This window comes from Nematostella vectensis, chromosome 3 (assembly GCF_932526225.1).
Source record: "Nematostella vectensis chromosome 3, jaNemVect1.1, whole genome shotgun sequence".
Taxonomy (NCBI): Eukaryota; Metazoa; Cnidaria; class Anthozoa; order Actiniaria; family Edwardsiidae; genus Nematostella; species Nematostella vectensis.
Genome location: NC_064036.1, coordinates 12807095 through 12829776, shown reverse-complemented (window position 1 = coordinate 12829776; position 22682 = coordinate 12807095). Strand labels below are relative to the sequence as shown.

The 22682-nt window shown below is 39.5% G+C and overlaps 3 protein-coding genes and 1 long non-coding RNA gene across 7 annotated transcripts in view; 2 read left to right on the top strand and 2 right to left on the bottom strand.

The window, feature by feature from the left end:
• LOC116620186 overlaps positions 1-4974 on the top strand; it is a 55676-nt gene extending 50702 nt beyond the window's left edge. Inside the window, exon 9 of the mRNA XM_048725418.1 lies at positions 4767-4974. The gene's annotated coding sequence lies outside the window, so the exon portion shown is untranslated. The remainder of the gene's footprint in view (positions 1-4766) is intronic.
• The window catches only part of LOC116602174, a 21343-nt gene extending 10289 nt beyond the window's left edge, over positions 1-11054 (bottom strand). Inside the window, exons 1-4 of one of the 3 annotated variants that reach the window (XR_007307340.1) lie at positions 10959-11053; positions 10613-10750; positions 8372-9852; positions 1594-2071 (exon numbers count right to left, since the gene is read on the bottom strand). The gene's annotated coding sequence lies outside the window, so the exon portion shown is untranslated. Of the gene's footprint in view, positions 1-1593; positions 2072-2703; positions 3618-8371; positions 9853-10612; positions 10751-10958 lie in introns of those variants that run through there. The other 2 variants (XR_007307342.1, XR_007307341.1) reach the window with 2 other exon arrangements.
• The window catches only part of LOC5518650, a 17181-nt gene extending 652 nt beyond the window's left edge, over positions 1-16529 (top strand). Inside the window, 9 exon segments of the mRNA XM_048725425.1 lie at positions 282-345; positions 1109-1153; positions 1656-2036; positions 3077-3466; positions 4167-4538; positions 13215-13595; positions 14632-15021; positions 15722-16093; positions 16322-16529. Coding sequence (XP_048581382.1) covers positions 282-345; positions 1109-1153; positions 1656-2036; positions 3077-3466; positions 4167-4538; positions 13215-13595; positions 14632-15021; positions 15722-16092 — 2394 coding nt within the window. The 3' untranslated portion in view covers position 16093; positions 16322-16529.
• Positions 12620-22606, bottom strand: LOC125561312. Of its 2 annotated transcripts, none has more exons than XR_007307347.1 (4): positions 22511-22606; positions 22165-22302; positions 19924-21404; positions 12620-13630 (listed from the first exon to the last, which is right to left on the bottom strand). It is a non-coding gene; the product is annotated as an uncharacterized LOC125561312 (long non-coding RNA). The 2 variants fall into 2 exon arrangements; XR_007307348.1 differs by lacking the exon at positions 12620-13630 and adding an exon at positions 15004-15172.
• Positions 22607-22682: the final 76 nt, after the last annotated feature.

Below are 22682 nucleotides of genomic sequence, written 5' to 3'. Positions count from 1 at the left end.
ATATTGGAAATTTAGTGGTATCGAAGCGATTCTGTTAGCTGGTATAATCACGGTCGCGAAACAAAAATATTAACTAAAAGTTTATCTGATAAGTACTACAAATCCGGCTTAATCACGATCGTCTTCTGGGCTCTTTTCTTTTAAGTTTTCTAAAATGAATCCAAGTCTTAGCTAAAGTGTCTTCATTGGCACGACCTAGTGGTTAAAGGGCGTTCACCTGGATACTTGTTAAAATAATTGAGTGTGTCGGGATAACTTAGCTTCAACATTTCTCTCCCAAGGTTTTTGCTTTGCTTTATGGATGCCTTGCCAAGGAGAACACTCAAGAAAGCTCCAACACTGAAGGTGAGTGGTTATTCGTATTTTAGCTTGATACTCATAATGGTTTTCGAGAGGATCCGTTAAATTTCTCGAATTCCAAGATATGTTTAACATTTCTGATTAATATAAAAATTGGATTTGAATTGATTTATAGAGTGGCAACACTGAGCCGTGATCTCGCTTGTGAGAATCATTGTTTGGTACATACAGACTTTGTATCTAGGAGGATTCTGGCGTTCGCCGATGAGTACTGAAGCATTCTATTGCCACGGTGTTGGGCTTGTTGAAGTTAATGTCGATCATCTTTTATTGCTTACAAGACTGTCGGTAGCGAACGTCGCATTGTAAAGATATCGATTTTTCGATCATTGTTGGAGAATCAAGGTTGAAAGCTATTTCTTTTGTATAGAGCTTTAAAAAGCTCTTTTCGATAGCCCAGTGGGACTTGATTTCATATTCAACTTTTAGAAAAGGATTCCGTTCAAGTCAACAAAAAAGCCTAAGGCGCGGTTTCAAATATAGATGACGTCCGGTGCTTTCGATGTACGCGGGAGGTTGACGTTTTCACATTCCTGTCTTTTGAACTGTCACGCGCCTGTCGATCCGACTCTTGTGACGGGTGGTTTCGTAGGCTATGAAACTCTATGCAAATGAGATGTCAATCTTTAGTGAGATTTAATTACGGTAAATTTCAATCCATCCTACTAACTGACTAAATTACTTCTTAATAAAAACGGAATTCGATTTTTAAAGGATTTTAATTTGATGTAATGTTTTTTTCTGACAGATGAGAAGCTCGACATCAAGCCGCGCGCATATTACCCCCCATCAGGTAAATATTGTAAGAAGACATATTATAATCGTACCGCACGATGTGATTAGTAGCCGAGATATTCCCATCTCAGGGGTCCGATGCGCTAACAGAATTTTGCATCTTTAGAACGAAATTTGACTTTTTCCTTACCTAGCACAACAAATCAACGAAACTTGACTTGCGTGGTTTCCCTTCTCCCATTGAAATGTCTTCTCAAATAAATTTAAATAGCCATATAATAAATGATGTATTAACCTTGCTAGCTGGCTAATAATACTTTTGGTAGCCTGCGTATCGCTCTCTATACTATTCCTGCTGAAACTCTAAAGAAACGCTTGCTACGCAGGCTATACTTTTGGATGCTATTAATTTTCATGACTGTCTAAAAACAATACAATAAAATGAACTAGTATTCCTAAACAATAGTATGTGATCGACATGTTGATAAAAATACTTACTAAGACAATTTACAAAAAAAAAAGATGATATCCGATAAATCAAAAGCTGTGTTTTTCTTTAGAATGCAGATCGTACACAATGTTACACGGAGCCGATCGTGCAATGGCCAATACCGCACAAAATGCCCTCCGCTGTGACAAGAATGAGTTTCCAGGTAACCTGTGGTACCGTTTCACTGGACAAGCAGGCAATGCTATGCCAACAAGTTGTGTACTTGAAAAACGCTGTGGAACCCACGCGCCTGGGTGGATGGTGGGAGCTCATCCCACTGTAGCCCAAGGTATGGTGACTCGCAAGGTGTGCTACCACTGGACTAAAAACTGCTGCAGATGGAGCAACTACATCAAAGTCAGGAACTGCGGTGCATTCTACGTCTACCAGCTTCCCAAGACACCAGTGTGCTGGCTTCGCTACTGTGGCAACGGCATTCCTCAACCACCTGGTAAGAAGCATCCAAGTCTCCTACTTGCTGCACCGCTGAAATAAAAAAAAATAGTAAAAAAAGGAAAAATTTCTAGGCCTAGTACAGGCCTGTACCCAGGGGGGGGGGGGGGGGTGCAGGGGTTGCGTTCGCACCCCCCCACAACGGCCCAAAGTCCACTTTCGGTTGGCAAAAGACGTGCTGTTTGTAGACAAAACTATAAAGCATAAGGGACTTAGATTAAAAGAAGGCATTCTAGATCACTCTGGTACATGATAAATCTGAAAGTCACACTTTTTTTTTAAGCTAGATCTGATAACAAACGTCCCGTGGAGATACTGCAATGGCATACAAATCCCTTTTTGGTCTTTCGGGGATGTTCAGATTTTTATCAGAAAACACACTCCCTCCACCCACTGGGTGGAGACCTGGGATCTACTTAATTATAAAGACTTGAAATCTTTTATTTGTGAAATACCTGTCTCAATAACCACAATATCGGTGTGAATCTAATCGTATTATCGGGAGTATCTTTTTCATTAAAAGGGAATTGGAAGAGAATTGTGTGTTGTAAACACACAATTCTAACACGTATCTAAAAAAAACTGCTTGTTCTAAAAATAGTTTTCACGGACGACATCACTGAAACATACCCTAATACGGGGGATTCGTTCTCTTACATCATATATGATCTCTTGATATATTTCAATAGCATAGTAATGACGCAGGTAAACTGAATATGTGTAGAGCCCTTACTTATCTTTAGCTCACGATTCAATGAGTCATTTAGTAGGTCAGTTGGCAAAGCTTCTAGCCGTACTACAAAAAAAATGTGAAAAAAATCCCACAAGTAACCCCAATGCTTTTTTATAGATCACCTTTGCTCAAAGTGGCACACTTTAGCACTTCAGTTACAGCAATAGCAAAATGAATAGCAAGCTTAAACTAAACTATGTTTTGTGTCTGAATACATGGCTGTTTGATCAGTTTATAAAAACATCATTTATATCGTATCCATGACTATATGTTCTTTTGAAGATTGAGTTCATTTGGCTTTGCAGAGTGCCGAAGATACACTGTCTTCAACAGCTTTGACCGAGCGATTGGCAATACCGCACAGAATAGCCTCAAGTGTGACCAGAGAGACCTTCCTGGTAATCTCTGGTACCGCTTCCTCGGCGCAGCAGGAAATGCCATGCCAACAAGTTGTGTACCTGTAAAACGCTGTGGTACCCATGCCCCTGGATGGATAGTCGGATCTCATCCCAGCCTTCGTTACAGCCTGGTGACACGCAAGGTGTGCTATCACTGGAGTGGAAGCTGCTGCAGGTGGAGCAACTACATCAAAGTCAGGAACTGTGGTGGATTCTACGTCTACCAGCTACCCAAGACACCCGTCTGTTGGCTTCGCTACTGCGGCAATCGGGTATCGCTTCCACCTCCTCCTCCAGGTTGGTGTTTTTTTGTGTTTATGCCGAGGTAAGTGTGTCTTATCCCGTAGCATATTTTTAAACTGAAAACATGGAATCGGCTATTTCAAAGGGATAAACCGCCAAATTGAAAACTGTTTTGAAAGACATCTATTTGGTGCGAGGTTCAAGTCTGGAAATAAAAAAAAAGGTAGTATTAGTTTTCTTTGTAATAGCAGGTCGTTTCGATGTCAACCCTTTTGTATATCAATGACTATAGATCAATTTCGCTGATTTAATGATGACTTAAATGAGTTGAATTGAAAATGAAGCCACTTTGATGGCAACCCTTAAATATTTTACGTATTTTAAATTCAATTCAATAGCATAGTAATGACGCAGGTAAACTGAATTAATATGTGTAGAACCCTTACTTATCTTAAGCTCACGATTCAATGAGTAATTAATTAGTAGGTCAGTTGGCAAAGCTTCTGGCCGTACTACAAAAAAATGTGAAAATATCCCACAAGTAACTCCCATGTTTTTTATAGATCACCTTTGCTCAAAGTGGCACACTTTCAGCACTTCAGTTACAGCAATAGCAAAATGAATAGCAAGCTTAAACTAAACTATGTTTTGTGGCTGAATACATGGCTGTTTGATCAGTTTTATAAGCACATGATTTATATCGTATCCATTGCTATATGTTCTTTTGGAAGATTGAGTTCATTCGTCTTTGCAGAGTGCCGAAGATACACTGTCTTCAACAGCTTTGACCGAGCGATTGGCAATACCGCACAGAATAGCCTCAAGTGTGACCAGAGAGACCTTCCGGGTAATCTCTGGTACCGCTTCCTCGGCGCAGCAGGAAATGCCATGCCAACAAGTTGTGTACCTGTAAGACGCTGTGGCACCCATGCCCCTGGATGGATGGTCGGATCTCACCCCAGCCTTCGTTACAGCCTGGTGACACGCAAGGTGTGCTATCACTGGAGTGGAAGCTGCTGCAGGTGGAGCAACAACATCAAAGTCAGGAACTGTGGCGGATTCTACGTCTACCAGCTACCCAAGACACCCGTCTGTTGGCTTCGCTACTGTGGCCGTGGCTACTAAAGTAAGAGCTGTTGCAACAATGCTACCAATATATTCGGATATATTTTGTCGTGAGTTTGTTACTCAGAACGTAATGTCATTTCTTTTGCGGGAAATTCAAATCTTAATTGAGTCCCTAGTTTCTATTAGATCTCATAGATCATATCCCCAGAAATTTGGCTTCACCAAAACTTCCCTAAAACAACACCTTACAAGCTTCCGCAACAAGCTGCTGTTATTTTTCTTTTAGGTAATCAAATAAAATATGCTTTGTCAACAACAGAAACGGAACGGAACGGAACGGAAAATGAAGTCTGTATAGCTGCTCTGATGTTTTGACATCAAGAGATCTCTTCCAGAGTTGTGTTATGTGGAGCAGGTCATAGCAGCATTGCTCGAAACTTGAACCACAGGAACATTACCACTTAGTACTTTTACAATAAATGAGCATTTAAAAATGATGTTGTTGATAACATTTGCCACACCGAATTTGTTTAGTGATAATAGACATCGCGATACCTAAACACAGTGCTTGTGCTTCGCCTGATCATTCCATATTTAGCAATTGAAGAACTCAGAACTGGAACAGGAAAATGTATTTTTAGCACTATAAAGGGGGTGAATAGCTGTATGTAATCCACCGATCCGCTACATTTTCGGGGCAAATCCGTGGATCCCAAGATATGTTTAAATCCGCATGTTTGACAGATAAACAATAGCATCGATAGAAATTCATTTAACCCTTTTATTACTATTACGCCCTGAGGCGCCTGTAAAATATAGGCCCAACTCCAAAACGTCAGAAATGCAAACCAAACATCACCATACCCGGATACTCATGGATTCCTCCAAGGCATAGGCGACCTTCAAAAGCTCATCCAAGCAATGTAATAGAATTGGCTCTATAGTCAAAATATCAACCTTGATTTCTGACCAATTCGTAAACAAATGCTTAAACCTGGACACATTTCTTACCAAACAAGACACAAAATTCCGAACTATAAATAGAGACAAGCAAACACAGATCAAGTCACAAATAGATACCATAATTGCGCTCTGTCAGGTCCCATTTTACAGCCATCAGCCACAATAATCAAAGCTAAACCTCCATTAGAAGCGAGTCACCTTGTTTAGGCTATATTGCATGTCTGCACTGCATCATTGGAGTCTTTGAAACACCTTGACAGAGAGGCGGGAAAACTCCTCCTCCATAATCATAACAGTTTTTTTTTACCCCAAAGCCAAACAAAACATTTCCAGGTCCAAGGAACCCAGAATAAGCCTGAAAACAATTTTTGAATAAGGTTGGGTATCAAAGATGGTCCACATTGGAGAGTATGAGGCCATTCACTATAAAATCCCTTTCTCACTTGGTGAAGCCCAGACCAGGAATTATCCCATTGAATCAACCTCGGCGTGCAAACATCCATAAGCACAGCATTAATTATGCCTAAATAGACTTCATGATGTCCAAATGCACTCTCCAGACGTGAAAAAGCTGTAATTTTAAGCAAATTACAAGCAAAACTGTTGTAAGCAACAGGCTGTAGCAGTGCCGTCGCTAGAAAGAAAAGGCACCGCAGTGCATTGTTGGAAACTTTAAGGCCTACCGTCTTGGGGCAGCGGAAGCTTAGCTTAACTGGTAGTGTTGGACTTGAAATAGGGGGGGGGGAGGTTTCTGTTTTCAGTCTGTTTTTCTTACAATTTTTCTCAAAAGTACCCAGGAGTGAAAGTGTTAAAATCCGAAGTTCGACCGTCAAAGCAGTCAAGATCCGGAATCCACGCCCAAATTGTCAACAGATCCGTGATCCGCCGTATTTTTTAAAATCCCCCAATCCGCTGAAATAATCATCAAAATCCGTAATCCGTGAGCATTTCGGGGTCGAATCCGCCGATTTGAGTACTTTAGTATTTAGCCCTAAGAGATAGCAAATTTGGTGTGCTTAAGCAGTCCTTCGCCCTAACAAACATAAAGTTTTATACCGTTGTTTGAGAAAACAGCCATCAACACATTATTTCCTGAATAGTAAGGGATAGCAGAATTGAACACCCTCTAAGGATAGTAGTACAATTGTATACCCTGAATGTTACGACAATCACAACTCTTCCTTCTTTTAGGGAGGCCCCCTTCTCTCCTGTGGAGTTTTAATGGCGATATTTTCAGTGCTAGCTGATGACGACTAACAGGGTGTAAAAACCCTGAACAGTGTTTACCCTAGCCTACGAAAAAGATAGCAAATTTTACCCACTGTTGGCTGTTACTGAAAACCGTACTAACATAAATAATCTAAAACGTTGTCTGGTTGGAAAAAGATGTATCAAAAAAAATTTTTTTTGAAAGGGAAAAAAATGTATTGCAGACCATTTAATAAAAGATTCCAATTAATGCATATGCGCTACATTAAATATTTTCTGTAAAGATCTCAAGTTTGAAAACTTTCTCAATAATAATAAATTGGATTCAGCTCAGATAATGCAAAACTAAATAAAAAACTCTTTTCACAAAGAAAAAGTCCAACCAAATTACTCTCACTCCCTTCACCCTGTATATTCACCCTGTACCACATATAAATAATGTAATATTGGCTGGAATTCAATCACTAAATCAATTAGGCTTAGGGAGTGTTCATTAAATACATCGAGGGGAGGGAGCGAAGATATTGAGGGGGAAAATTTTTAACCACCAAAAGGAAGGGCTACGAAAAAAAAGGTCATCTAAGGGGGGCTTTGAAATTTTTAGGAGCCATACTTTTAAATTTTACTAATATCATCTTTATAAGCCATAAGATAGATACTTCCAGCTTTCAGTATATAACAGTTGGATTTTCCGATACAGTTTATTTTCAGTTAACAGGAACAAATAAAAATAAACTTCTAAATAGTGGGTGGAGCATGCAAATCCACAAAACGATATACATACAATGTTTTATACATTAGAAATTTTTCCTTTTTATACAAAAAAAAAACTGAGGCGTCCTTAGGGGCGGACCATGTGACATTTGAGGGGGGATACGGGGGTGATTTTGAAAAAAAATTCTGCAAGTAACTGATTGAGGAAATAAATCCGTGCAACCCAACCCTGCATCTTTTTACACAATAGTTTTACATGCAAAACAGATTATGAAATTATGAAGGCTGAAACCGAAAGTTGTGAATAAGAGATGTCGGACTCTGAAATAACGATAAACTTGACAGGATCATCGGCAAGGAGGGCATTTTTGCAGTATTCATTTTCCAGATTTAAAGACTTTCCTGTTTATTGAGGTCCTAAGGAAGGTGGGGGGCTCTGAAAATTTTGGGGTTCTGAAAGAGGGGAGGAAGTAAAAAAATGTTTATAATGAAAGGGGGGCTTTAAAATTTTAAGGTGTCTTAATTAAGGAACACCCCCTTATATTAAAATCAGGCTTTTCACTTTATTGACACTGATAACTGTGACTTTCATCCAGACAGAAAAATGTTTGGATTTGAGTTCCTTTTTTTTCTTAGACACGGTGATCATATAGGGCACATAAAGCTTTGAAAAGTCTCCCATAATCTCTTGAATATCTATCCCAAACAAGACAGGCGGCAGCAAGAGAGGAAGAGTCATGCAAAGCGGTCAATAACATAAAACAGTTTGTATTTCAGAAAAAAAAAAAACTACAGACTTTTATCGTCAATAGATAACATGAACCATTATTTGCTTTGTAGAACCCCCAATATACGAGAAAGATAAATTTGTTTTTAATCGGTTCAGCTTCACTTTTCATTTGGTGAATAGGAAAAACAACTACACTCGCACACGACTATCAAGGACTTTGAAACTCTGTTTTAGCGCGATTTAGATGTTTTTTCAACGAGAAATCCAATGCTTACCTGCAGATAGTTGTTTAATCAGCAGAAGTGCTAAAATAAGATGAAAACTGGGTGTATTTGGCGTGAAATCCTCGGCGAAACCCCTCTCACAACAATGGTTTGAACTCCTTTTGAAGTTGTGGCGAGCGGGACATCACTTTTGAACGCGACGCGCGGGAAAAAGCCCGCCAAAAACCTGGCATCTGATTGGCTAAGCATACCACAGCTATCCCATGCTAGAGCTACCCATACGACAGCAATTCCAAAATACAAATGAAAGACTGTAGACCTTAAAATTTTTCCAATTAAATTTTGGGAAATGAATAAATTGACTTTAACAGTGATTTACAAATCAAGTTTCCATCATGTTATTTGAAAATAAACATACGCGAGAAGATTTATGAAGTCATTTATTTTCTTTACTGTTGTCATCAGCGAATAATTCAGTTGAGTTGTTCCTTCTTCCCCTCTATTATTATAATAATAATTAGCAGAGATGCCAGCAAACCTGCGATGGGCTTGTCCTCCATAAGACTCTTTTTAGAAAACTGTGCAATTTTGTCCGAGATGTTTAGCAAGCGCTGGGTTTCCCAACTTTTGGGGAGAATCTAGGAGAATAGCCGAGGATTCGGGAGTTCCTAGGATATCCCAGGAACTCCCAAATGATCAGAGGCGCGCATTTGGCTCCCATGTTTTCCTAGATACTCCCAAATTCAATTTCCCAATATTTAGGAGTATCCAGGATATCCTAGGAAATCCTAGGAGCTCCCAAATCTTGGGAGTTCATTTCGCAGGGGTTAATTCACCCCCCAACCCCCATATAAAACTCTGAAACAACAAAATTTTTTTACAATAACCTCGATTTTTCGATGGCGTCCTTTCTCCCGGCGAAAATACAGTGAAATATATGAGAAATTACCTCGATCTTACGATATTGGATATAAGAAGCCCGTCCGAAGACAAGCTATAGGGAGTTGATTTAGATTTCCCCTAAAATTACGGAAAGAGTGTATAACTATGCAAAATAGCTTCCATTGAATACATTCACTAATAATATGTAATAAAAACCACGAGTATGTAAACTGTGAAGATATAAAGTATAATAAAAATATTCCACAGAGAAGCGGGAAAAATGAAGTAACTACACCTGGAATTAACCCTTTATAGAGAAATAAATTAACATGAAATTGAAACAATGACTCGATCATATTAATAGCCGCGACCTTGGCCACGACCACCTCGTTTGGCATAACAGTTTCTGCTTATGTGTCCTCTGCGACCACAGAAATAACATATTACAGAAGGACACGAGTCTCAGTAGTACGGGCCAGACTCTAAGCGCCGAGGAGTTGCAGAGGACGCAGATTTAAGCGCTTTCTGAATCTCTTTAGCTATGGCAACTTCTTGGCCAACATTTCTCTTAGATGGCGAAGCGTTGAGTCCACAGACCCCGAGTCTTGTAGCTTGCGCAGCTCCTCAATCCGCTCTCTCAACTGCCCGAGCTAGAACACATCAAAATATAACACAAAAACTTTAATAACTCGCAAAACAACTGATTGGAAACTCTATTAAACAAAACTCTGATATATACCTAGAAAAGGATTGTACAAAATTTGTTTTGGACACACAATGCCGAGACGGCTACTAAATGCCCACACACAGCGATTCAAAACTGACACACGGTGTCTAAAGTTCGACTTATGACAACACAATTCCGACGTACAGCGATAAAAACCGACACTCGCCGACTAAAAAAAAAAATCCGACACTCGCTGACTCTTTTGCCGATACACAGAGTGAAATGTAAAGCGAAACGAAGGCAAAAACTAGAGGCTGATGTGTACTTGTGTATACAAGAAATAAGATAAAATAAACACTAGAACAAGCTATAAAGACCAGGATAAGAACTGAAACCGTACGTTCCCAAAACAACTACGGAAAATTCGGAAAAAGCATGGTCCGAATTAAAAACCCGAAGTCCAGCAACAGACCCAAAAATATAATTGCGAGAGTTATATGCTAAAAATATATATAAACATGAGAAAACTAGTAGTAAATACACTTCTATTGACTGCAAGAACACACTTAAAATGTTGAAAGCGCCAAAACTAACCTTAGGAACGAGTAAATATGGACCAAACTAATACTAGTAAACCAGAAAAAAACGAAAGCGGACTAACCGAAAATAAAAAACTGCTAGATACTAAACTAAACTGTAGTATAAAAATGTATCGAGGCGAAAAGTTAAAGAACAAAGATTACCTCATTGCTTTCAATAGGCGTTTGTTAGTCTCCAGGAACCGCGTCAGCTCCCTGAGCGACAGCAGCTCCAACGAGCGCTTGCAAAGCTTCGGGGGCAGGTTGAACCGGGGCAGCCATTAAAGTGAAATAACGAGCAAACTAACGCACAAAAATAGAAGTAAAATGTTAGAAATAAAATATAAACTAAGACCACCAAGACAAGTGGTTATAAATAAAAGAATATAGTAAACCAGAAGCAGGATTCCAATGTGTATCTATAAAAATAAGGGAGAATAACGAATGGACGAAAATATAACTTTGGCGACGTAGCCCAAATTTAAAGCAAAGAAAATCCTGCGCGACTCACCGGCTTGCGTAGATTTCTGAAAAGGCCTTGAATTTATATATGGAACTGCTTAAATACTCTAGCGAGCTGACGTGGCGACTCACAAGCTGCATGCTAATGTCCCCAGGGAGGCGCAAGTTCAACTGATAACGCACGTTCGAATTTCGCGCCAATTCTAACGATGAAGATAGTTGTAATAATCTAAGGCCCGTTTCATTTGTTATAACGTGTGCTATATGGAATGAGATGGGAAGGAAGCATATTCAGTAAAACATCTTATAAAACATCCTTTTATACTTGTAAATTCCTAAGAGGCTCTCTTTTTAAAACTGTCAATCATTCGAGGAGGCGGGGACAAAGAAGTTGATAAAACTAAAGTCACACCTCGAAATATCCATTGAGCGAGGTAAGCTCAAGCAACTGGGTTAGCCACATCTGCTTTCACCGAAAACCTCTTCGCCAAGATGAAGCTGGTCTGCTCGTGGATACTAGTAAGTGCATTTGTGTGCGTCTTCTGTATGGAGTAGTCAGTCTTTTAACAAAGAATTTATCAGAAGCTCGAGCAGCGTGCCGCCAAGATTTACTGATTTCCATACTTTTATAAAGTTTTATAAACTATAGCATATTGGAAATTTAGTGGTATCGAAGCGATTCTGTTAGCTGGTATAATCACGGTCGCGAAACAAAAATATTAACTAAAAGTTTATCTGATAAGTACTACAAATCCGGCTTAATCACGATCGTCTTCTGGGCTCTTTTCTTTTAAGTTTTCTAAAATGAATCCAAGTCTTAGCTAAAGTGTCTTCATTGGCACGACCTAGTGGTTAAAGGGCGTTCACCTGGATACTTGTTAAAATAATTGAGTGTGTCGGGATAACTTAGCTTCAACATTTCTCTCCCAAGGTTTTTGCTTTGCTTTATGGATGCCTTGCCAAGGAGAACACTCAAGAAAGCTCCAACACTGAAGGTGAGTGGTTATTCGTATTTTAGCTTGATACTCATAATGGTTTTCGAGAGGATCCGTTAAATTTCTCGAATTCCAAGATATGTTTAACATTTCTGATTAATATAAAAATTAAGTTTGAATTGATTTATAGAGTGGCAACACTGAGCCGAGATCTCGCTTGTGAGAATCATTGTTTGGTACATACAGACTTTGTATCTAGGAGGATTCTGGCGTTCGCCGATGAGTACTGAAGCATTCTATTGCCACGGTGTTGGGCTTGTTGAAGTTAATGTCGATCATCTTTTATTGCTTACAAGACTGTCGGTAGCGAACGTCGCATTGTAAAGATATCGATTTTTCGATCATTGTTGGAGAATCAAGGTTGAAAGCTATTTCTTTTGTATAGAGCTTTAAAAAGCTCTTTTCGATAGCCCAGTGGGACTTGATTTCATATTCAACTTTTAGAAAAGGATTCCGTTCAAGTCAACAAAAAAGCCTAAGGCGCGGTTTCAAATATAGATGACGTCCGGTGCTTTCGATGTACGCGGGAGGTTGACGTTTTCACATTCCTGTCTTTTGAACTGTCACGCGCCTGTCGATCCGACTCTTGTGACGGGTGGTTTCGTAGGCTATGAAACTCTATGCAAATGAGATGTCAATCTTTAGTGAGATTTAATTACGGTAAATTTCAATCCATCCTACTAACTGACTAAATTACTTCTTAATAAAAACGGAATTCGATTTTTAAAGGATTTTAATTTGATGTAATGTTTTTTTCTGACAGATGAGAAGCTCGACATCAAGCCGCGCGCATATTACCCCCCATCAGGTAAATATTGTAAGAAGACATATTATAATCGTACCGCACGATGTGATTAGTAGCCGAGATATTCCCATCTCAGGGGTCCGATGCGCTAACAGAATTTTGCATCTTTAGAACGAAATTTGACTTTTTCCTTACCTAGCACAACAAATCAACGAAACTTGACTTGCGTGGTTTCCCTTCTCCCATTGAAATGTCTTCTCAAATAAATTTAAATAGCCATATAATAAATGATGTATTAACCTTGCTAGCTGGCTAATAATACTTTTGGTAGCCTGCGTATCGCTCTCTATACTATTCCTGCTGAAACTCTAAAGAAACGCTTGCTACGCAGGCTATACTTTTGGATGCTATTAATTTTCATGACTGTCTAAAAACAATACAATAAAATGAACTAGTATTCCTAAACAATAGTATGTGATCGACATGTTGATAAAAATACTTACTAAGACAATTTACAAAAAAAAAAGATGATATCCGATAAATCAAAAGCTGTGTTTTTCTTTAGAATGCAGATCGTACACAATGTTACACGGAGCCGATCGTGCAATGGCCAATACCGCACAAAATGCCCTCCGCTGTGACAAGAATGAGTTTCCAGGTAACCTGTGGTACCGTTTCACTGGACAAGCAGGCAATGCTATGCCAACAAGTTGTGTACTTGAAAAACGCTGTGGAACCCACGCGCCTGGGTGGATGGTGGGAGCTCATCCCACTGTAGCCCAAGGTATGGTGACTCGCAAGGTGTGCTACCACTGGACTAAAAACTGCTGCAGATGGAGCAACTACATCAAAGTCAGGAACTGCGGTGCATTCTACGTCTACCAGCTTCCCAAGACACCAGTGTGCTGGCTTCGCTACTGTGGCAACGGCATTCCTCAACCACCTGGTAAGAAGCATCCAAGTCTCCTACTTGCTGCACCGCTGAAATAAAAAAAAATAGTAAAAAAAGGAAAAATTTCTAGGCCTAGTACAGGCCTGTACCCAGGGGGGGGGGGGTGCAGGGGTTGCGTTCGCACCCCCCCACAACGGCCCAAAGTCCACTTTCGGTTGGCAAAAGACGTGCTGTTTGTAGACAAAACTATAAAGCATAAGGGACTTAGATTAAAAGAAGGCATTCTAGATCACTCTGGTACATGATAAATCTGAAAGTCACACTTTTTTTTTAAGCTAGATCTGATAACAAACGTCCCGTGGAGATACTGCAATGGCATACAAATCCCTTTTTGGTCTTTCGGGGATGTTCAGATTTTTATCAGAAAACACACTCCCTCCACCCACTGGGTGGAGACCTGGGATCTACTTAATTATAAAGACTTGAAATCTTTTATTTGTGAAATACCTGTCTCAATAACCACAATATCGGTGTGAATCTAATCGTATTATCGGGAGTATCTTTTTCATTAAAAGGGAATTGGAAGAGAATTGTGTGTTGTAAACACACAATTCTAACACGTATCTAAAAAAAACTGCTTGTTCTAAAAATAGTTTTCACGGACGACATCACTGAAACATACCCTAATACGGGGGATTCGTTCTCTTACATCATATATGATCTCTTGATATATTTCAATAGCATAGTAATGACGCAGGTAAACTGAATATGTGTAGAGCCCTTACTTATCTTTAGCTCACGATTCAATGAGTCATTTAGTAGGTCAGTTGGCAAAGCTTCTAGCCGTACTACAAAAAAAATGTGAAAAAAATCCCACAAGTAACCCCAATGCTTTTTTATAGATCACCTTTGCTCAAAGTGGCACACTTTAGCACTTCAGTTACAGCAATAGCAAAATGAATAGCAAGCTTAAACTAAACTATGTTTTGTGTCTGAATACATGGCTGTTTGATCAGTTTATAAAAACATCATTTATATCGTATCCATGACTATATGTTCTTTTGAAGATTGAGTTCATTTGGCTTTGCAGAGTGCCGAAGATACACTGTCTTCAACAGCTTTGACCGAGCGATTGGCAATACCGCACAGAATAGCCTCAAGTGTGACCAGAGAGACCTTCCTGGTAATCTCTGGTACCGCTTCCTCGGCGCAGCAGGAAATGCCATGCCAACAAGTTGTGTACCTGTAAAACGCTGTGGTACCCATGCCCCTGGATGGATAGTCGGATCTCATCCCAGCCTTCGTTACAGCCTGGTGACACGCAAGGTGTGCTATCACTGGAGTGGAAGCTGCTGCAGGTGGAGCAACTACATCAAAGTCAGGAACTGTGGTGGATTCTACGTCTACCAGCTACCCAAGACACCCGTCTGTTGGCTTCGCTACTGCGGCAATCGGGTATCGCTTCCACCTCCTCCTCCAGGTTGGTGTTTTTTTGTGTTTATGCCGAGGTAAGTGTGTCTTATCCCGTAGCATATTTTTAAACTGAAAACATGGAATCGGCTATTTCAAAGGGATAAACCGCCAAATTGAAAACTGTTTTGAAAGACATCTATTTGGTGCGAGGTTCAAGTCTGGAAATAAAAAAAAAGGTAGTATTAGTTTTCTTTGTAATAGCAGGTCGTTTCGATGTCAACCCTTTTGTATATCAATGACTATAGATCAATTTCGCTGATTTAATGATGACTTAAATGAGTTGAATTGAAAATGAAGCCACTTTGATGGCAACCCTTAAATATTTTACGTATTTTAAATTCAATTCAATAGCATAGTAATGACGCAGGTAAACTGAATTAATATGTGTAGAACCCTTACTTATCTTAAGCTCACGATTCAATGAGTAATTAATTAGTAGGTCAGTTGGCAAAGCTTCTGGCCGTACTACAAAAAAATGTGAAAACATCCCACAAGTAACTCCCATGTTTTTTATAGATCACCTTTGCTCAAAGTGGCACACTTTCAGCACTTCAGTTACAGCAATAGCAAAATGAATAGCAAGCTTAAACTAAACTATGTTTTGTGGCTGAATACATGGCTGTTTGATCAGTTTTATAAGCACATGATTTATATCGTATCCATTGCTATATGTTCTTTTGGAAGATTGAGTTCATTCGTCTTTGCAGAGTGCCGAAGATACACTGTCTTCAACAGCTTTGACCGAGCGATTGGCAATACCGCACAGAATAGCCTCAAGTGTGACCAGAGAGACCTTCCGGGTAATCTCTGGTACCGCTTCCTCGGCGCAGCAGGAAATGCCATGCCAACAAGTTGTGTACCTGTAAGACGCTGTGGCACCCATGCCCCTGGATGGATGGTCGGATCTCACCCCAGCCTTCGTTACAGCCTGGTGACACGCAAGGTGTGCTATCACTGGAGTGGAAGCTGCTGCAGGTGGAGCAACAACATCAAAGTCAGGAACTGTGGCGGATTCTACGTCTACCAGCTACCCAAGACACCCGTCTGTTGGCTTCGCTACTGTGGCCGTGGCTACTAAAGTAAGAGCTGTTGCAACAATGCTACCAATATATTCGGATATATTTTGTCGTGAGTTTGTTACTCAGAACGTAATGTCATTTCTTTTGCGGGAAATTCAAATCTTAATTGAGTCCCTAGTTTCTATTAGATCTCATAGATCATATCCCCAGAAATTTGGCTTCACCAAAACTTCCCTAAAACAACACCTTACAAGCTTCCGCAACAAGCTGCTGTTATTTTTCTTTTAGGTAATCAAATAAAATATGCTTTGTCAACAACAGAAACGGAACGGAACGGAACGGAAAATGAAGTCTGTATAGCTGCTCTGATGTTTTGACATCAAGAGATCTCTTCCAGAGTTGTGTTATGTGGAGCAGGTCATAGCAGCATTGCTCGAAACTTGAACCACAGGAACATTACCACTTAGTACTTTTACAATAAATGAGCATTTAAAAATGATGTTGTTGATAACATTTGCCACACCGAATTTGTTTAGTGATAATAGACATCGCGATACCCAAACACAGTGCTTGTGCTTCGCCTGATCATTCCATATTTAGCAATTGAAGAACTCAGAACTGGAACAGGAAAATGTATTTTTAGCACTATAAAGGGGGTGAATAGCTGTATGTAATCCACCGATCCGCTACATTTTCGGGGCAAATCCGTGGATCCCAAGATATGTTTAAATCCGCATGTTTGACAGATAAACAATAGCATCGATAGAAATTCATTTAACCCTTTTATTACTATTACGCCCTGAGGCGCCTGTAAAATATAGGCCCAACTCCAAAACGTCAGAAATGCAAACCAAACATCACCATACCCGGATACTCATGGATTCCTCCAAGGCATAGGCGACCTTCAAAAGCTCATCCAAGCAATGTAATAGAATTGGCTCTATAGTCAAAATATCAACCTTGATTTCTGACCAATTCGTAAACAAATGCTTAAACCTGGACACATTTCTTACCAAACAAGACACAAAATTCCGAACTATAAATAGAGACAAGCAAACACAGATCAAGTCACAAATAGATACCATAATTGCGCTCTGTCAGGTCCCATTTTACAGCCATCAGCCACAATAATCAAAGCTAAACCTCCATTAGAAGCGAGTCACCTTGTTTAGGCTATATTGCATGTCTGCACTGCATCATTGGAGTCTTTGAAACACCTTGACAGAGAGGCGGGAAAACTCCTCCTCCATAATCATAACAGTTTTTTTTTACCCCAAAGCCAAACAAAACATTTCCAGGTCCAAGGAACCCAGAATAAGCCTGAAAACAATTTTTGAATAAGGTTGGGTATCAAAGATGGTCCACATTGGAGAGTATGAGGCCATTCACTATAAAATCCCTTTCTCACTTGGTGAAGCCCAGACCAGGAATTATCCCATTGAATCAACCTCAGCGTGCAAACATCCATAAGCACAGCATTAATTATGCCTAAATAGACTTCATGATGTCCAAATGCACTCTCCAGACGTGAAAAAGCTGTAATTTTAAGCAAATTACAAGCAAAACTGTTGTAAGCAACAGGCTGTAGCAGTGCCGTCGCTAGAAAGGAAAGGCACCGCAGTGCATTGTTGGAAACTTTAAGGCCTACCGTCTTGGGGCAGCGGAAGCTTAGCTTAACTGGTAGTGTTGGACTTGAAATAGGGGGGGGGGAGGTTTCTGTTTTCAGTCTGTTTTTCTTACAATTTTTCTCAAAAGTACCCAGGAGTGAAAGTGTTAAAATCCGAAGTTCGACCGTCAAAGCAGTCAAGATCCGGAATCCACGCCCAAATTGTCAACAGATCCGTGATCCGCCGTATTTTTTAAAATCCCCCAATCCGCTGAAATAATCATCAAAATCCGTAATCCGTGAGCATTTCGGGGTCGAATCCGCCGATTTGAGTACTTTAGTATTTAGCCCTAAGAGATAGCAAATTTGGTGTGCTTAAGCAGTCCTTCGCCCTAACAAACATAAAGTTTTATACCGTTGTTTGAGAAAACAGCCATCAACACATTATTTCCTGAATAGTAAGGGATAGCAGAATTGAACACCCTCTAAGGATAGTAGTACAATTGTATACCCTGAATGTTACGACAATCACAACTCTTCCTTCTTTTAGGGAGGCCCCCTTCTCTCCTGTGGAGTTTTAATGGCGATATTTTCAGTGCTAGCTGATGACGACTAACAGGGTGTAAAAACCCTGAACAGTGTTTACCCTAGCCTACGAAAAAGATAGCAAATTTTACCCACTGTTGGCTGTTACTGAAAACCGTACTAACATAAATAATCTAAAACGTTGTCTGGTTGGAAAAAGATGTATCAAAAAAAATTTTTTTTGAAAGGGAAAAAAATGTATTGCAGACCATTTAATAAAAGATTCCAATTAATGCATATGCGCTACATTAAATATTTTCTGTAAAGATCTCAAGTTTGAAAACTTTCTCAATAATAATAAATTGGATTCAGCTCAGATAATGCAAAACTAAATAAAAAACTCTTTTCACAAAGAAAAAGTCCAACCAAATTACTCTCACTCCCTTCACCCTGTATATTCACCCTGTACCACATATAAATAATGTAATATTGGCTGGAATTCAATCACTAAATCAATTAGGCTTAGGGAGTGTTCATTAAATACATCGAGGGGAGGGAGCGAAGATATTGAGGGGGAAAATTTTTAACCACCAAAAGGAAGGGCTACGAAAAAAAAGGTCATCTAAGGGGGGCTTTGAAATTTTTAGGAGCCATACTTTTAAATTTTACTAATATCATCTTTATAAGCCATAAGATAGATACTTCCAGCTTTCAGTATATAACAGTTGGATTTTCCGATACAGTTTATTTTCAGTTAACAGGAACAAATAAAAATAAACTTCTAAATAGTGGGTGGAGCATGCAAATCCACAAAACGATATACATACAATGTTTTATACATTGGAAATTTTTCCTTTTTATACAAAAAAAAAACTGAGGCGTCCTTAGGGGCGGACCATGTGACATTTGAGGGGGGATACGGGGGTGATTTTGAAAAAAAATTCTGCAAGTAACTGATTGAGGAAATAAATCCGTGCAACCCAACCCTGCATCTTTTTACACAATAGTTTTACATGCAAAACAGATTATGAAATTATGAAGGCTGAAACCGAAAGTTGTGAATAAGAGATGTCGGACTCTGAAATAACGATAAACTTGACAGGATCATCGGCAAGGAGGGCATTTTTGCAGTATTCATTTTCCAGATTTAAAGACTTTCCTGTTTATTGAGGTCCTAAGGAAGGTGGGGGGCTCTGAAAATTTTGGGGTTCTGAAAGAGGGGAGGAAGTAAAAAAATGTTTATAATGAAAGGGGGGCTTTAAAATTTTAAGGTGTCTTAATTAAGGAACACCCCCTTATATTAAAATCAGGCTTTTCACTTTATTGACACTGATAACTGTGACTTTCATCCAGACAGAAAAATGTTTGGATTTGAGTTCCTTTTTTTTCTTAGACACGGTGATCATATAGGGCACATAAAGCTTTGAAAAGTCTCCCATAATCTCTTGAATATCTATCCCAAACAAGACAGGCGGCAGCAAGAGAGGAAGAGTCATGCAAAGCGGTCAATAACATAAAACAGTTTGTATTTCAGAAAAAAAAACTACAGACTTTTATCGTCAATAGATAACATGAACCATTATTTGCTTTGTAGAACCCCCAATATACGAGAAAGATAAATTTGTTTTTAATCGGTTCAGCTTCACTTTTCATTTGGTGAATAGGAAAAACAACTACACTCGCACACGACTATCAAGGACTTTGAAACTCTGTTTTAGCGCGATTTAGATGTTTTTTCAACGAGAAATCCAATGCTTACCTGCAGATAGTTGTTTAATCAGCAGAAGTGCTAAAATAAGATGAAAACTGGGTGTATTTGGCGTGAAATCCTCGGCGAAACCCCTCTCACAACAATGGTTTGAACTCCTTTTGAAGTTGTGGCGAGCGGGACATCACTTTTGAACGCGACGCGCGGGAAAAAGCCCGCCAAAAACCTGGCATCTGATTGGCTAAGCATACCACAGCTATCCCATGCTAGAGCTACCCATACGACAGCAATTCCAAAATACAAATGAAAGACTGTAGACCTTAAAATTTTTCCAATTAAATTTTGGGAAATGAATAAATTGACTTTAACAGTGATTTACAAATCAAGTTTCCATCATGTTATTTGAAAATAAACATACGCGAGAAGATTTATGAAGTCATTTATTTTCTTTACTGTTGTCATCAGCGAATAATTCAGTTGAGTTGTTCCTTCTTCCCCTCTATTATTATAATAATAATTAGCAGAGATGCCAGCAAACCTGCGATGGGCTTGTCCTCCATAAGACTCTTTTTAGAAAACTGTGCAATTTTGTCCGAGATGTTTAGCAAGCGCTGGGTTTCCCAACTTTTGGGGAGAATCTAGGAGAATAGCCGAGGATTCGGGAGTTCCTAGGATATCCCAGGAACTCCCAAATGATCAGAGGCGCGCATTTGGCTCCCATGTTTTCCTAGATACTCCCAAATTCAATTTCCCAATATTTAGGAGTATCCAGGATATCCTAGGAAATCCTAGGAGCTCCCAAATCTTGGGAGTTCATTTCGCAGGGGTTAATTCACCCCCCAACCCCCATATAAAACTCTGAAACAACAAAAATTTTTTACAATAACCTCGATTTTTCGATGGCGTCCTTTCTCCCGGCGAAAATACAGTGAAATATATGAGAAATTACCTCGATCTTACGATATTGGATATAAGAAGCCCGTCCGAAGACAAGCTATAGGGAGTTGATTTAGATTTCCCCTAAAATTATGGAAAGAGTGTATAACTATGCAAAATAGCTTCCATTGAATACATTCACTAATAATATGTAATAAAAACCACGAGTATGTAAACTGTGAAGATATAAAGTATAATAAAAATATTCCACAGAGAAGCGGGAAAAATGAAGTAACTACACCTGGAATTAACCCTTTATAGAGAAATACATTAACATGAAATTGAAACAATGACTCGATCATATTAATAGCCGCGACCTTGGCCACGACCACCTCGTTTGGCATAACAGTTTCTGCTTATGTGTCCTCTGCGACCACAGAAATAACATATTACAGAAGGACACGAGTCTCAGTAGTACGGGCCAGACTCTAAGCGCCGAGGAGTTGCAGAGGACGCAGATTTAAGCGCTTTCTGAATCTCTTTAGCTATGGCAACTTCTTGGCCAACATTTCTCTTAGATGGCGAAGCGTTGAGTCCACAGACCCCGAGTCTTGTAGCTTGCGCAGCTCCTCAATCCGCTCTCTCAACTGCCCGAGCTAGAACACATCAAAATATAACACAAAAACTTTAATAACTCGCAAAACAACTGATTGGAAACTCTATTAAACAAAACTCTGATATATACCTAGAAAAGGATTGTACAAAATTTGTTTTGGACACACAATGCCGAGACGGCTACAAAATGCCCACACACAGCGATTCAAAACTGACACACGGTGTCTAAAGTTCGACTTATGACAACACAATTCCGACGTACAGCGATAAAAACCGACACTCGCCGACTAAAAAAAAAAATCCGACACTCGCTGACTCTTTTGCCGATACACAGAGTGAAATGTAAAGCGAAACGAAGGCAAAAACTAGAGGCTGATGTGTACTTGTGTATACAAGAAATAAGATAAAATAAACACTAGAACAAGCTATAAAGACCAGGATAAGAACTGAAACCGTACGTTCCCAAAACAACTACGGAAAATTCGGAAAAAGCATGGTCCGAATTAAAAACCCGAAGTCCAGCAACAGACCCAAAAATATAATTGCGAGAGTTATATGCTAAAAATATATATAAACATGAGAAAACTAGTAGTAAATACACTTCTATTGACTGCAAGAACACACTTAAAATGTTGAAAGCGCCAAAACTAACCTTAGGAACGAGTAAATATGGACCAAACTAATACTAGTAAACCAGAAAAAAACGAAAGCGGACTAACCGAAAATAAAAAACTGCTAGATACTAAACTAAACTGTAGTATAAAAATGTATCGAGGCGAAAAGTTAAAGAACAAAGATTACCTCATTGCTTTCAATAGGCGTTTGTTAGTCTCCAGGAACCGCGTCAGCTCCCTGAGCGACAGCAGCTCCAACGAGCGCTTGCAAAGCTTCGGGGGCAGGTTGAACCGGGGCAGCCATTAAAGTGAAATAACGAGCAAACTAACGCACAAAAATAGAAGTAAAATGTTAGAAATAAAATATAAACTAAGACCACCAAGACAAGTGGTTATAAATAAAAGAATATAGTAAACCAGAAGCAGGATTCCAATGTGTATCTATAAAAATAAGGGAGAATAACGAATGGACGAAAATATAACTTTGGCGACGTAGCCCAAATTGAAAGCAAAGAAAATCCTGCGCGACTCACCGGCTTGCGTAGATTTCTGAAAAGGCCTTGAATTTATATATGGAACTGCTTAAATACTCTAGCGAGCTGACGTGGCGACTCACAAGCTGCATGCTAATGTCCCCAGGGAGGGGCAAGTTCAACTGATAACGCACGTTCGAATTTCGCGCCAATTCTAACGATGAAGATAGTT